The sequence below is a fragment of the Pseudochaenichthys georgianus genome, chromosome 15, assembly GCF_902827115.2.
Source record: "Pseudochaenichthys georgianus chromosome 15, fPseGeo1.2, whole genome shotgun sequence".
NCBI classification, from domain to species: Eukaryota; Metazoa; Chordata; class Actinopteri; order Perciformes; family Channichthyidae; genus Pseudochaenichthys; species Pseudochaenichthys georgianus.
The window spans coordinates 15,922,220-15,938,363 of record NC_047517.1 but is presented as its reverse complement, the minus strand read 5'-3'; the positions used below and the strand labels follow the sequence as shown (position 1 = coordinate 15,938,363).

Below are 16,144 nucleotides of genomic sequence, written 5' to 3'. Positions count from 1 at the left end.
TGATAATCACGGTGTGCAGATGGCAGGGGGCTGTGGATCATGGGAGACTGAATTCCTAACAGACTTATTGCGACTAACCGCCACTTGTGTGTTTTTCTCTACTTCTCGCAGCCTACGAGGTCGTCATCGGAGAGTATTTGTTCCAGACCTGGTTCAAGCATACCTGGCTCACCGGGTCACACGATCTATGTAAGAAATATTATAGACCTACATCCAAATAGATGTAACAACTGTTTTACTCGTCAGAAATTCCCTTATTTAATAACATCCTATTTGACCTTGTCAGTTATAGAAATGTCCATAGTTGTAATCTCCCTCTACCCTTATGTGTGTATGCATGTTTGTTTTTATTTGTCTCCCTAGGCAAAAGTAGACAATGAGATCCTTGATTACCGAGACCTAGCTGCCATTCCAAAAGTCAAAGCCATTTATGACATTGAGCGCCCTGATCTTATTACGTATGAACCTTTGTACACCACCTCCCTGGATGAGAGAGACGAGAGACGAGAGAGTGTGGGAGAGGTAAACACTCAGGCCGCATGCACTTTTTCCTGCATGCATGGCGTCTTAATGCACAAACAGTACTGTGCATCAAGACAAATGTTCCTCTTATGATCCTCTGTTTTGTTGTTGGCTTAGTTTTTCTTCTGGTAAGACTTTTACAATACCCAAAGAAAGCCTTTTTAAGCTTTTTTTCAAAGCTTGTATGTATCACTGAACAGCTGTGTCTCTCACAGCTCCACACTGCCAGGAGGGAGCGTTCCCCCTTGCCCGATGACAAGGTAAGATATGTCAACCTGTGCTGATGATGATAAATGTTCTTAAAGGAAAGAGCAGAGGTGAGCATCACATAAAAATGAGACCATGTGCATTGTAGCTACACAGCTTGCAAGATGTGAAAGATCAGCACATAGTGGTGTTTTTTAAAAGTGGTTAAGTGATATTTATCTGGCTGTCTGGGTTCTTTTGCCTCTATGGAGCAATGCTATATTAACTAGATTAATGATCTTGTTTTAAGACAGAGTCTTTTCAACAGAGTAATAACTCAGACCTGTTTTATTCTTCCCAGTCCTCAAGGAACATGTCACCAACCCCATCTGGTGAGGTGAGGATATCATTTTATTTAAATGTTCCCCTGTGTGTGATGTAAATGCAGTATATACACATTTTTATTAACACCAGCAGGTCGTGTAATAACCTGTGTGTGTGTGTGTGTGTGTGTGTGTGTGTGTGTGTGTGTGTGTGTGTGTGTGTGTGTGTGTGTGTGTGTGTGTGTGTGTGTGTGTGTGTGTGTGTGTGTGTGTGTGTGTGTGTGTGTGTGTGTGTGTGTGTGTGTGTGTGTGTGTGTGTGTGTGTGTGTGTGTGTGTGTGTGTGTGTGTGTGTGTGTGTGTGTGTCAGGGCTCTTACGACAGGAGGGAACGCATCCTCCAAAGGTCAACCAGTCAGGGCTCGATAGGATCACCAGTTTATAATCGCCATGGTTACACCCCCAGTCTGTCACGGTCTCCTCAGCATTTTCACAGGCCAGGTGAGTATGTGTTTGTGCGTCTGTGGGCACATGCGTGTATTGTTACATTGTTCATGAAAGAAAGAGGTTATAGTAAGGCGGATTGACGTGCTCATTCCTATTCTGTTAAAACATTGTGGATGAGTTCACTGACCCTCCACCTTAAGGTTCTTGCTTCACTCCTTCTGATGTTCTTCTTTTAAGGGGAACTTCAACAAAATTACCTTTGGGTTATGTTAATTATTTTTGCCTTTAAATTATGGGAAATCCATTCGTTTGCAGAATGATAACCTTAAAGTGAATTTTGCAACTTTAACACCACCATTTTCTCATGAGTTTAATATTCTTTCCTTTGAATAGATTGATTTTAAAAGGGACAGTTTTGTAAATTTCCCCTCGAGTAAATTCTTTCTGATATTCTGATTTACCCACAATACCAAAAATACATATTTTCCATTTGACCTGTCGTGCTATTTATCAATATAGATTGCTTTGGTGTAAGTTTCTGAGGGGAATATAAGTCGTAGTCGCCTGCTTGCTCTTGACTTGCTAGTCTGTTGGGTTTTTCACATGATTCATTATTGGTGCTTTGAGCACCAAAAAAACGAATTGCCATATAGTTATTTCATATTCAAAATGAACCTCTACATCTAATATCTCCAACAATAGGCTCCTCACACATTAACAATACAGATCGATAAATAACACAATAGGTAGGAGGACAAATATGTCCTCCTACCTATTGTATTTAGCTGTCTCTTTAAATGTAATTCTTTACATGTTTATTATTTGTTTTATCTTGAATACTCGCCATCTCTCACTTTGGGTGACTTTTATTTCCTCTTTTTGACTTTTGATTCCTGTATATCTTCCTTTTCTTTTGTTCCTCACCTTCTCACCTTCTATCTCCCCCCCACCATCCACTGCCTGGTTTGCTCCTGGGGTTTTTGTCCCTTGTCCCACACCCTCAATCCCTGCAGAGGCTCTGACAGGCATGCAGAAGCTCTGCTCCTCCTTGTGCAGTAACAGTGTGGGCTCCAGAAATAGTGACTCACGCCCCACCTCCCCTTTCAGACACCACTTCCTCCCCCATAGCCAAGGTAAGGGCCCCACTCCACTCCTCTCCGCTGCCCCCCCCTAAGGCAACGCATCACCTCCATCCCCACCTGGGATGCCACCTCCCCGTCACTGCCCCATCTGTCATTCTGGATCCATCGCCATTTCTCATTAAAATATATCTGTCTTCCTGAATGGTCATGTGGTCAAATCATTGATTATTCACTAACTCGCATGTGTGGAGTCATTAACTTCCTGACTGTGAACTCTTATCAAACTGTGAATTCACATGATATTTTAGACTAACATACATTATAGTTCATGAATCATTGCAGTGCATATCCCAATTCGCTATTATATAGTTTGTTCCGCTTTTGTGCTTTCCTTCATAGCATACAGATCCATTAACTGCATTTATCAAAAGCTACCAGAATGTCTCCCACCCGCTCAAAATGACCTCCTCTGGTCCCGTGTGCTGCGCCGCTCAGACTGTGGTTCCCCTTCAGTTTCCCTGCTTATGTTCTGTTCTTGGTTCTTCTCACTGGAGGCACTGACCCCCCGAGTGGCCGGAGCTCCCCCCTCCCGCTCAGGCCCGACAGCCGGCCGGTCACCCCGCCTCTCTCTCTGACCCCTAAACATTTCCACCTCCCAGGTAGGAGCTGGAGCGCACCCTGTCACTGCTCGTCCCTACTTTCTATCTATCTTTCTATCTTTCTTTCTATCTATCTATCTATCTATCTATCTATCTATCTATCTATCTATCTATCTATCTATCTATCTATCTATCTATCTATCTATCTATCTATCTATCCATCCATCGATCTATCTATCTATCCATCCATAGATCTATCGATCTATCTATCTATCTATCTATCTATCTATCTATCTATCTATCTGTCTACCTACCTATCTATCTATCTATCTATCTGTCTACCTACCTATCTATTTATCTATCTATCTATCCATCTATCTATACATCTATCTATATATCTATCTATCTGTCATTATAATCCATTTGGGATCAGCTTTTGCTTTTTCCCCTCTTTCATTATGCAGGAAAAACGGTGATTGAGTGTAGTCCCTATGCATCGTCATCACATTGTTTAATATGTGTGACAGAGTCACTGTTTGCTCAGAGAAATGACTTTTCTGTATGTATCTGAATGTTTTCAGATCAAGGGAGCAACATCTACAGAAAACCCCCTATCTACAAACAACACGGTACCTTTCCTCCTCTTGTACAGCCTGTGTGAAAAATGTCTGAGTACAAGTTCAAAGTAATACTTCTAGGTAGTGTAATGTTATTGAGCTGGGCTCTTGACAGAAAGTAATTTTGTTAATCAAGTCAAACTATGTTTTCATTTGACTGTGTAGTCATCCCCAGTGTCAGTGTATGAGCACTGTTTGAAGTCTGTCTCCAATCCTCTTCTGTCTGACCTGTAGCTTGTTTTACACACTGCACTTTGTCTCTTAACAAGTCACAGTAGCAATTTTCTCAAAGCGAGATTATGTAACCTTTGCCGAGCTGTGACAATTTACAGGATAATGACTCTTCAATTTCATGAAGAGTCATTTGCAACCTGACTAAGAGTGAGAGGAATTACACCACAACCTCTTCTACTGTATATCCGTGGCTGATATAATGTAACAATAGCACAAGTAGAGACGGTTCATAAAGTCGAAAAATTGATATTGTCAGTTACATTGACTTCATCTAACTGAAGTTTGCCCATTTTAGCTGACATCAGCCATCATTGTAATACAAAATACTTTATTATTATTTTTAAAATCCCAAGTTTGCTGTTGTGGCCGTCAGCCTTATTTTACCAGCTACTGTAAGCATAGCATTTCACTACAATAATCATGAAACATCCTTAAAAACAAGGCTCTTATCCATCTGTGATTAGTAAAAGGCATTATCCAATATTCAGTGACTTGTTAGGAAAACATTTATTTGGCATATATTTACACCTGGACGACCGATAATCATGATCGTTAAGACCTCGATCGATGATCAGATGGTGCTGAAATGTTTATTTGTGGGTGAGACTTTGACTCAGACACTGATAGATCAGTTCCTATGGTTACAACCTAGATACAGATGCCATAGCACGTCAAAGCAAGTCTGCTGATGAGATCATCAGATCGGCCACCTTCCCCGCTGCCCATGCTCCATCTCCGGATGACAGCTCGCGGAGTGAGGGCGACCGCTGGCCTTGCTCTCTTGCTGTATTAGGTACAGTAGGCTCTGATGGGCATGCCTGCACTGCTATCTTCTAGTGGTGCAGTAGACAACTCACCACAACCTAACTCTTGTTGTTTCACCCTTACAGCTGCCCCTCTAGCTTAACTGCATCCCGCTTCAATCAGAGCTAACGCTTTTATTCTGGCATTACAGTATTTGCCTTTATTTGCCCGTTGTTTGGTTTCTGTTGCTGCCATATTATTTTCTGCTTGAGGTAGCATCAGTTTTGCTATTTTTCGTTCACTTACTGCTCATGATGGGTGCACTAGCTTTACACAGTAGTGCCACAAATGACTTGGACAGAGATAACTGAGACTGACTTCAAACTTGTCTGTCTGTTGTACATTGTGCTGTTCTGTCTACAAAATCTTGACATGAATGATGAAGTGTAAACCTCACGGCATGTCAGTCGAGCCAAATATTCCAATAAGTCGCTCTGTTTGTCTGTCTCGTCAACTCTGTCTCACATTTGTGTTCTTCCGTCCACCTATTGCTCATAAACTATGTGTGTTCCTCACTGATCTACAGCCGAGTGAAGCAGACTCAGTGTTGTGTCTTTCTCTAAATGTGACCTGTGGATGAAGCATTTCATCTGGTTGTACTTGACATACAAGTACATGTGAAGCATGGTTTCCTCTAGTGTGTTTCAATGTGTGTGTATGTATATATGGTTTTTAAATATAAAATATTTTGGCCTGTTAACAACCATTGTAGGTTCAGAAGGGGGTAGACGATCCAGAGAAGAGGAAGAGGAAGACACCTTGAAAAAAAAGCAGATCCATGAGGAACATCTCAGCAAGGTCAGGGAGATTGTCTTGAATCTTCAACTTAAAGGGGACCTATCATGCAAAATGCACTTTTGTACGTCTTTTATACATGAATATGTGTCCCCGGTGTGTCAGGGAACTCACCAAGTGTCAGAAAACACAACCCTCTCTCTTTTCCTCCATACCTACATCTCTAAAAACGGGGCTGCAACGGATCTGATACAGACTGATACAGATTTGAAAATTCTCTGACGTCAGGAACGAGGAGCTCCGCCTATATGGGCAACTCTCCACCTATCAGGGGAATGTGGGGTTGGGCCATTGCCGCTCGAAAGCGCTGGAGACGCTGTAGTACATATGCCAGACCTGTAAGTGGCGCTGTAGTCTGCCACAAAAGCAGCGAAGAAGACTGGACTGGTTGCCATGGTTGCCCTTCTGTTTATTCTCCTCTGTGGCTCTTTTTCTCCCTCCCAGAGGCAAGCGTTTGCTCCTGCTGCTGTAATTCAATGCAATCCCTCCCCGTCGAGGCAAGCACTGTAATTCTCTCTGGTTAGTCCACCAGCAGATGACAAACACCCACCTATCCGCCTCTTCCAAAGAACGAGGGGACCGTGCGGCAGAGTTTCAGTTCGATTTTTTTTCCGCCGGTCAACATGTCCGTTAAAGTTTAAATCTTCCGGACAAAATTAGAAAAGTGCCGGTCAAAGGTCTTCTTTGTTATTTATTGAGCTTTAAAACAAATGAATAACGACTCTATATTACATTACATTACATTACATTGCATTTAGCTGCCGCTTTTATCCAAAGCGACTTACAATAAGTAGATTCGACCAGGAAGACACAACCTTGAAGAAAACAGAATCATATAAGTACATCAGGTTTCATAGAGCCAAGTATTTCAAGTGCTACTCAACTGGCTATAGATAAGCCAGTCCTTTATTAGTATATAAGTGCTCTGTTAGCAGTTCTTTGTTAGTAATTCTATCGCTCGAGGTGGAGTCGAAAGAGATGAGTTTTCAGTCTGCGCCGGAAGGTGTGTAAGCTTTCTGCTGTCCTGATGTCAATGGGGAGCTCATTCCACCATTTTGGAGCCAGGATAGCAAACCCACGTGTTTTTGCTGATGGGAACTTGGGTCCCCCTCGCAGCGAGTCGTTTGGCTGATGCAGAGCGAAGTGCACGTGCTGGGGTATACGGTTTAACCATGTCCTGGATGTAGGAAGGGCAGATCCATTTGCAGCATGGTACGCAAGTACCAGTGTCTTGAAGTGAATTCTAGCAGTTACCGGAAGCCAATGAAGGGAGCGGAGGAGCGGCGTGGTGTGGGAAAATTTAGAAAGGTTGAAGACCAGACGAGCCGCTGCATTCTGGATGAGCTGCAGAGGTCGGATGGCACATGCAGGTAGACCAGCCAGGAGGGAGTTGCAGTAGTCTAGGCGTGAGGTGACGAAAGCCTGGACCAGAAGCTGGGTCGCTTTCTGGGTCAGCTGGGGACGTATCTTCCTGATGTTGTAGAGCATGTATCTGCAGCAACGGGTTGTAGCAGCGATGTTTGCAGTGAAGGACAGGTTGTTATCTAGGATCACACCCAGATTCCTTGCAGTCTAAGTCGGGGAAACAACAGAGGTGCCGATGTTGATAGTCAGGTCAAGAGTGGGACAATCTTTTCCCGGAAGGAAAAGCAGTTCAGTTTTGTCAAGGTTGAGCTTGAGATGATGAGCAGACATCCACTGAGAGATGTCAGCTAGACAAGCAGAGATGGGTCTCTGAGCGGGGAAAGGACAGAATTAATTGGGTGTCGTCAGCGTAGCAGTGGTATGAAAAACCATGCGGGCTAATGACAGATCCGAGCGGGTTTGTGTACAGGGAGAAGAGGAGGGGACCAAGAACAGAGCCCTGAGGGACCCCTGTAGTTAATTGACAAGGGTCGGACTCGGACCCTCTCCAAGTGACCCTGTAGGTACGGTCTTTGAGGAATGAGGTGAGGAGGGAAAGTGCAGAGCCTGAAACTCAATGTTCTTGGAGAGTGCGAAGGAGGATCTGATGGTTCACCGTGTTGAATGCAGCCGACAGGTCCAACAGGATGATGACAGAGGAGAGGGATGCTGCTTTGGCAGTGTGCAGTTCATCAGTGACAGCAATGAGAGCAGTTTCTGTGGAGTGGCCTGCCTTGAAACCAGACTGGTGCGGATCCAGAAGGTTGTTCTGATGGAGATAACAGGAGAGTTGTTTAAAGACAGCACGTTCAAGTGTTTTAGACAGGAACGGGAGGAGAGAGACAGGCCTGTAGTTTATAACATCAGACGGGTTGAGAGTGGGTTTCTTTAGGAGAGGGTTTACTCTTGCCTCCTTGAGACTGTTTGGAAAGTGACCAGAAGTTAGAGAAGTGTTGATGAAATGGGTGAGAAAAGGTAGAATATCAGGAGCGATAGTCTGAAGGAGGTTTGAAGGCAAGGCAAGGCAAGGCAAGGCAAGGCAAGGCAAGGCAAGGCAAGGCAAGTTTATTTATAGAGCACTTTTCAACGCAAGGCAATTCAAAGTGCTTTACAAAAAAAAAAAAAAAAAAAAAAAATGAAAGACATTAAGCATTAAGAAAAGCTAATCAAATAAACATTAAGAAAAAAAATACATGGATAAAAGTTACAGTGCAGTCTAAAATATAAATAGTTCAATTAAACATTACAAGAAAAAGTACATGGATAAAAGTTACAGTGCAGTTTAAGATATGAATAGTTCAAATAAAAGCAGCGACAAAAAGAAAAGTCTTCAGCCTGGATTTAAAAGTAGTCAGAGTTGCAGCGGACCTGCAGGTTTCTGGGAGTTTGTTCCAGATATTTGGAGCATAATAACTGAACGCTGCTTTACCATGTTTAGTTCTGACTCTGGGGACAGAAAGCCGACCAGTCCCTGAAGACCTGAGAGATCCGGATGGCTCACAGTCCAGCAGGAGGCCAGAAATGTACCCTGGGCCTAAACCATTCAGCGCTTTATAAACCAGCAGCAGTATTTTGAAATCTATTCTTTGACACACAGGAAGCCAGTGTAAAGACTTCAGAACAGGAGTGATGTGATCCACTTTCTTAGTGTTAGTGAGGACTCGAGCAGCGGCGTTCTGAATCAGCTGCAGCTTTCTAATAGATTTTTTAGTGAGACCTGTGAAGACACCATTGCAGTAGTCGAGTCTACTGAAGATAAAGGCATGGACAAGTTTTTCCAAATCCTGCTGTGACATTAGTCTTTTAAGGGATAGGGTCCAGAGGACAGGCGGTAGGGCGGGCAGAGGTAATGAGGGTAAGAACCTCACTTGGCGAGAGAGGGGAAAAGGAGTTTAGTGTGCGGGTGGAAGGAGGGTCTGGTGACCCATCGGTGAGTAAAGGTGAGTTAGAAAAAGAAGAGCGAATATCATCAACCTTTTTTTCAAGTGGTTAACAAAGTCACTTGACAGAAGTGAGGAGGGGGGAGGGGCTTTGGGAGGGTCCAAGAGGGTGGAGAAGATGGCAAATAGTTTTTTGGGATTGGAATAGGAAGATTGGATCTTATCTTGAAAGAAAGTGCTTTTTGCCTGAGAGATCGAAGCAGAGGAGAGGAGAGCCTGATAGGTTAGGAGGTCGTCGCGGTGTTTGGATTTCCACCATTTCCGCTCTGCTGCCCTAAGGACGGTTCTATTAGCACGCAGTGCGTCATTTAGCCAGGGAGCAGGAGGGGACTGACGAGCCTGCTGAGATGTGAGAGGACAGAGAGAGTCCAGAGAGGAAGAGAGAGTAGAGAGGAGAGTTTCTGCAGCAGAGTTTGGAGGCAGGAGTTGGAACGAGTCAGAGGAAGGGAGGGCTGAGAGCACCGATGAGGCAAAGGTAGAGGGGGAGAGGAAATGGAGGTTACGGCGGACAGGTGCAGGATGAGAAGAGATTAGTTTGTTATGTTTGGAAAGGGGTAGAGAGAATGAAATGAAGAAGTGATCGGATGTGTGGAGCGGGTTTACAGAGAGGTTAGAAGTAGAGCAGTTCCTTGAGAATATGAGATCAAGGACACTGCCAGCTTTATGAGTTGGTGGGGACAGAGACAGTGAGAAAACAAAGGTGGTTAACAGAGATGTTAGTTTGTCTATCTTCCCCGTCTGGAGGTTGAAGTCTCCGAGAAGTACAGCGGGAGGCCCAGTTTCAGGGATGTGTGAGAGGAGATTATCCAATTCCTCCAAGAAGTCCCCCAAGGCGCCTGGTGGACGGTAGAGAACAACAATGGTTAATTGTATAGGATGGGTTTCTGTGACGGCATGGAATTCAAAGGTGGAAAGAGTGAAGTTAGGTAGCTTGAAGAGGGAAAAGCTCCATTTGGGAGAGAGCAGGAGACCAGTGCCACCTCCTCTGCCAGTGGGTCTGGGTGTATGGGAGAAGGAATATGCTGTGGAGAGAGCTGCTGGGGTGGATGTGTTGGATGGAGTAATCCAGGTCTCAGTGAGAGCAAGGAAATCCAGAGACTGCAGGGAAGCGTAGCCAGAGATGAAGTCAGCCTTAGGAACAGCTGACTGGCAGTTCCACAGGCCGCCTGAAACTAGATGTTGGATGTCAGTGGAGCACGTGGGATAGACGAGAGCAGGCCGGTTATATCGATTAGGAGATACACGGGGCCAGTGATAATTGCGAGAAGACACATGAACAGGAATGGAGAAAATACACATGATTATAGGATGAGGGGCTAGAAAGCTAAAGAAAAGAAAAATAAGACACCAGCAATACTTAGCTCAATCAGAGTAGGATTTGCCTCCTCTTTGCCACCCTCGTGACTCCCGCAGGACTCCAATGTCTTTGTCGGTCTTCGTCTGTCTGACGCTGAAGCTGACGCTCGAAGAAAGAGCTACAGTGGTTGCTGCGTCAATAGGTATTGTCGCCACCGGGTCAAAATGCACACTGAGTTCTTCAGTTTTTGAATCCGCTATTTGAATGCTTTTTTAGCTGAAAGATGAGTACATAACGCTGTTGTACACTTCACGCAATCAGCTGAGAGGCCCTGCCTATTTAAATGCAGCCTTGATTGCCTACTGAGAGCAGTGTAACAGGTTCACGTGGTCAGATCTGAGATTTAAATAATCTCAAAAGCGCCGTTTTAGCTACAATAACTACAGAACAATTATACAGAGTAGAATAACTGAAATAGAGAAGTCTAATTAAACAAGAATAGTAGTTACAGTGGTTGCTGCGTCAATAGGTATTGTCGCCACCGGGTCAAAATGCACATTCTATATAATCATATAAGAATAAAACATGGAGATCTCTTTTTGCTCCCCCTCTTCTGACAGCCTAGCAGCTGATTGTATTAAAGCTACGTCACATAATCATCCCCTGCAAAAACAGGGCTGGAAAGAGCAAATAGAGCGAAATGAGGCATCGCTAAAATGCAGGATCTGTTTGGTATTTTGAAAAAAAAACTATATTTATATATTTTATATAGGTATGGCCCGACAATATATTGTTCAAATATAGCATGAAAGGTCCACTTTAAGGCTATATTATTCAACATTTCCGAGATTTTTTTTTTTACTTTATCCAAACAATTTGCCATACTGTAGATCTTGTAAATCTCATAAATTGATGTTTATGCGTGAATGTACTGTATTTATTAAATGTGTGTAAATGTGTGTTTGTGTAGATTCAGTCTGGTTTGGGAAAGCTCATTCTGAAGGAGGAGATGGAAAAAGATCAGATCAGGGAGCGTCACACACGTAGCCTCTCTGCTCAGCGCTACGACCCCAAACAGACCGACTGTGACGCAGGTAGAGCAGCCTCATCAGCTAATGTGGGCCTGAGTTGTCAGCAATGTACTGTAATAACATGGTCTGTTCTATATAACACTTTCAGATGTTTGCAGATGGATGGATGTCTAGGTTATGGAATAGCTTAATTTTGTGATTTGAATTTTGTGTTAATGTAAATGCTCCTGTTTTCAGTTATCATCTTTTGTATAAATTGGAACGTTATTTATGTTTCAGAACCAACTTCTCCAACCCAAACTAACTCTCTGCCTGGTTATCGAAGGAACGGGCTGCATCGGGTAAGGGTTCACTCACGCTTAAAAATATAGCTGTTGCTTATGTTTCAGAAACAGCTAAATACTAATGCTGTAAGAGGCACGTGAGTCCTAATGTTGAATTTTTTTTTATCTGTGGGGAAAAGATAAGTTCCATTGTGTTTAAAGTATCGTGGTAAAACTTTTATTTCACCTGTTCCTTAGTCATAAACACAGAATAGAAAACAATTTAGATCACTCTTAGCAAATGGTTCATATATATATTTTTGCCCCTCAGGGCTTCCGTAAAATGCAGAAAAATTACAAACAGAAAAAAATGTCTCACCTATAAGCAGAGGTCGCATGTTAAATCCATTGCATATTGTCTCCAATGCCAGAAACAATAATTATAAACGCATTTCTTCCCTAATACTTCTTAAATCTTATTCTGGTTCATAGTAAGCAACAAAATACCCATATGTTGATTTTGATGTACTGTTGTCTGTTTTCCCGCAGCCCCAGTCCACAGACTTCACCCAGTACAACAGCTACAGTGACATTTGTGGGGGAGGCAGAGGTGAGAGCTGCTACCAGAAGGTGGCAAACAAGCTAATCTCTTGCAAATGTCACCAGAGCTATTCAGCATCAATATTCAGAAATCGCTTGCTACGTGTACATAAATGGGACATGCATTTACAAATATTTGCATAATGAATCACACAATGTGTCATCAGGGAGAACAGTGTTGTAGAATGTAGCCTGGCAGGGGATTTGACAGCAAAACCATTAACTGTGAGTCTCATTTTCTGTCCCATGTTGTCCTGCAGAGTTTCAGGTATGTCTCTCATCTGCTTTTTCACATGGCATGCTTCCTCACCTTGCATCATATATTTGCTTGCTCATGGGTTACAAGAGGCACCTTGCCCTGAATTCACACCGCCCACTCCTGCTACATGCTTGCATCACTGTTGGAGTAAATGTCAACTACAGGGCATGCAGTGCAGTGATTTGAAATGCTAAAACATGCACTGCCCAGTAGCTGAGCCAGTGTACTGTAAATGCAATGTGCAATCATAGCCTCATGTCTTGTTTTGTGTGTTGTTTTCCAATGTTTTGACTCAAGCTAAATGTCATATTTTAAATATATGATAAAAAAAATTACAGACACATTCAGAAAACATTCTCCATCTCAAATACTTCTTAAAAACGTGAACTGTATCCAAGCTCCATCCAGTGACCACTGCACCCGCAGTCATTAGTGGACACATTCATACCATTAAAATACAGTCCCCTTCCACTATATTACATGTGTGTATGTTCTATGCTTTAGCACATTAAGGATGGCCGTGCAGCACTTGCAAGGATGGACAGGGGAGTATCTATGCCTAATATGTTGGAACCAAAAGCAAGTATCTTCTCCTTTTTGCACTGATGACAACATTGTAATCTGCACTGAAATATATATACAAAATCCCTACATTGTTCACTTATTCAACAGGATAGGTACAATTATTTATAGTGGGGCTGTATGAGGTACTTAATCGTACTTAGTGTATTATTTAGTTTTAACTTCGTTTTTTGGAGTGCACACGGAAGCTAGGCAAAATCACACCATAATAATTTCAAACTAGGCGATGTAGGTAGCAGTATACCAGTGATTTTCTTGATCTTCAAAGTCAAAATACAGTTTTTTGTCAATAGAGGCATGGCGGCTTTTAACAAAGCATAAATAGCAGCTGCAGGTAGATATAATACATTTAGCTGCTGCCCCACTTACAGAGAAATACCCACATCGGTCGGTAAGTACCTCATATAACCCCACTAGCCCCTTTTAGAGCATTTAGCCAAACCAGGAGACATTTTGCAACTAATTTAGATATAGACTAACCACACTTTCAAACAAAGAGACCAGCCCAAAACAGGAAGATTAAGTTGTATTTAGCCTTGTAGGGCAGGGACATTGGTGGAAGAAATAGGGAACTAAAAGGTTTTTTTTTACTGGAGGTGAAAGACTCACATTTATGATTTAGCATGTTGCTTCTGGAGCTGAGTCACGCTTAGCATGCTGGCTTCTCCATGCTGGCTTCCCCATGCTCATCTGCACATAGCTCTGATTTAAAGAGGCTGGATACTGTATGCAGCATACAGTGGAGATTCCAAACGCATATATTGTCATCCAAACAACTCATATCACTATATACTGCATAGTATATAAGACATTTTACATAACTGTGTGGATATGAGTTGGTGACAAATAACTTCTAGTTGTTTATTATTGAGCATTTCAGCTAAATAAACAACAACCATTTGCCAGATTCAGGAGGGGATTAGTTATTTAGAAAAAGTACAAGTACCTCAGTTTCCAGGAAAATCATTCCCGTGTGGATTTACTTAGCCTACATTATTGTGTTTGCGGTAAATAACTTAATAAATACAGCTGTTAAATAACTCTGTTTTCATGTTTTTGCCCTTGCCTAATCTATTGCACGTTTGTACAACAACAAAAGTGTGCACACCACAGCACCTGCATTTCTCCTCTACAACCTAAACAACGGCTCTCACTCCCAGGCAGCCTCCTCTCACTCCCACCCACTGTTCCCTCTGTCCCAATCAGAACTACAAAAATATTCACATTTTATTCCTTTTGTCGGATTTAAATGGTCTGTGAAGCTTAACTCTAGCCTGTAGTTTTGACGTGTTCACTGACTCGGTGTCTCCTTCTGAAGGTGTATCCCTATGAAATGCTCATGATAACCAGTAGAGGGAGAGCTAAACTGCCCAGGGATGTGGACAGAACCAGACTGGAGGTATCAGATTTCCACCTGATTGTCCGCAATTGATACTGGAATTCTCTACTTTGTGTAAATGACAATGTTACACAAATACAATTTGTATCAAGGAATGTGCATCCATTGCTTCTTGTCATTTTTGCTGTGGGAAACTTTTTTTGTGGCTTTGGTGCTAACCACGAACACTCCCCTCCCTCCCTCCCCCCTCCCCCTCCCCTCCTTTGTTTTCTCCACCTTTGTTCTCAATTTCTAGCGCCACTTAGCACCCGAATTGTTCTTTGACATCTTTGGAATGGAGGTCCAGGAGTTTGACAGGCTTCCCCTGTGGAAACGCAACGACATGAAAAAGAAGGCCAAGCTCTTCTAGCACTCAGAGCAGCATGCACATACTGTACATTCATCCAGATAGCACACAACAAACTGTAATCTAGATGTAGGTTTTTGGGTTTATTTCCTTTTTCTTCTGGAGGATATTTGTTTTATCCTGGCATAATTCAAGGAAGCCACAAGATGGACTGAACTTTTTGTGTTGCTCTGAAGCTTCCTGAGACTGTGAGCTGAAGGATTTGTCTAGTTAGATTTGCACAGGAATCAAGGAATCTTTTCCATGTTCAAAAATGACAAAGAATGAGAATGATTGATAAATAGGTTCATGTTATTTGGTTTGACTGCGCTTGTTTTACTTCTTGCTTTGCTTCGAGTGGAACTGCTTTCCTTTCTTTCTTTCTTGCTTGTTTCTTCCTACTATTTGTTGCTGTTGATTCCTGTGGAACTTTGTAAGTACGGTAGAACCTCATGGCGCCATTACCAAATGCCCATGCTCGTAGCTTGAACATGTGTCCGCTTTCCCAACGCTTGGGCTGAAACTGATTTTGCCCAAAGTTCGCAAGGATCGGCTCAATGAGTCTTGAATAAAATAAATTTAAAAAGCCACAGGGAAAGCAGTGAGCTGACCCATCAACTGTTTTACCAGATCTCCATGGAAACCCCTACACATTGACAGTCCCCTCCCCTTGCTTCTGTACAATCCAAACATTCATCTGACCCTGACAAAAATAAAATGTCTCTCTTCTCAGGCTCTCATAAACATGGCCAGACACATTCCCTTTACATGTATTGGAAGTACAAATCTTAAATATATTTTAGTGCCGTATCCAAAATACAGTAACCAACAAATATAAAAAACACCCAATGTGAGAATCAACTGTATTTGGAAGTACTGTTTTATAAATGAAAAACCCACACTGCCATTTGTTGTATTGAAATTTAAGCCAATAAAGCTTTAAATCACCATGAACCATATGATCCTCAGCTATTTCAAAGGTACCCTCCGCCTCTTTTCTGTTCTCTGGTTTCTTCTTTGCATCGCACCAATAAACACACAGCTTCTGTTGTGCTTCACAGGGTGAAAGGTAGTCTTAGGACTGGGTTACTTTTATACGGCCAGTCAGATGGTGGACTCTATTTGCTTTCTACACAAACTGATTAGTTGGGGCCCCTGTGGTGAAATCTCTTTTTACATGAACTTGGCTTTTTACTCAATACAAATAGCAAGGGTTTATATTGCTGCGTTGGCGAAAAAGTTGGGTTAGGAGGACATTCCTTTGATGTCAACACACAGAGCAGTGAACAATAACCACACAGTACAAATACAGTCAATCTTCTCATACTGTAGCACTGCCAAACTCCATTAGAGATTGTTTGTGGAAAACCGATTTACAACTCATTATATACTGCATATGTAACAGTTTCAGTTTCAAAACAAATGCAAGAAAAAACTA

General features: G+C 42.6%; 1 protein-coding gene across 12 annotated transcripts in view; it reads left to right on the top strand.

The window, feature by feature from the left end:
- Positions 1–15,660, top strand: part of ablim1a (actin binding LIM protein 1a) — a 62,850-nt gene extending 47,190 nt beyond the window's left edge. For 2 of the 12 annotated variants that reach the window (XR_011644426.1, XR_011644425.1), the window contains 15 exons: positions 112–189; positions 364–522; positions 738–782; positions 1,070–1,105; positions 1,400–1,529; positions 2,489–2,608; positions 3,112–3,216; positions 3,738–3,785; positions 4,660–4,800; positions 5,524–5,609; positions 11,218–11,341; positions 11,558–11,619; positions 12,091–12,151; positions 12,402–14,381; positions 14,617–14,632. Coding sequence is in view for 1 of the 12 variants with exons in the window: in XM_034100590.1 (XP_033956481.1) it covers positions 112–189; positions 364–522; positions 738–782; positions 1,070–1,105; positions 1,400–1,529; positions 2,489–2,608; positions 3,112–3,216; positions 3,738–3,785; positions 4,660–4,800; positions 5,524–5,609; positions 11,218–11,341; positions 11,558–11,619; positions 12,091–12,151; positions 12,402–12,409; positions 12,905–12,979; positions 14,301–14,381; positions 14,617–14,730 (1,473 nt within the window). In the remaining 11 variants the exon portion in view is untranslated. Of the gene's footprint in view, positions 1–111; positions 190–363; positions 523–737; positions 783–1,069; positions 1,106–1,399; positions 1,530–2,488; positions 2,609–3,111; positions 3,217–3,737; positions 3,786–4,659; positions 4,801–5,523; positions 5,610–11,217; positions 11,342–11,557; positions 11,620–12,090; positions 12,152–12,401; positions 14,436–14,616 lie in introns of those variants that run through there. The other 10 variants (XM_034100590.1, XR_004553542.2, XR_011644423.1 and 7 more) reach the window with 10 other exon arrangements.
- Positions 15,661–16,144: the final 484 nt, after the last annotated feature.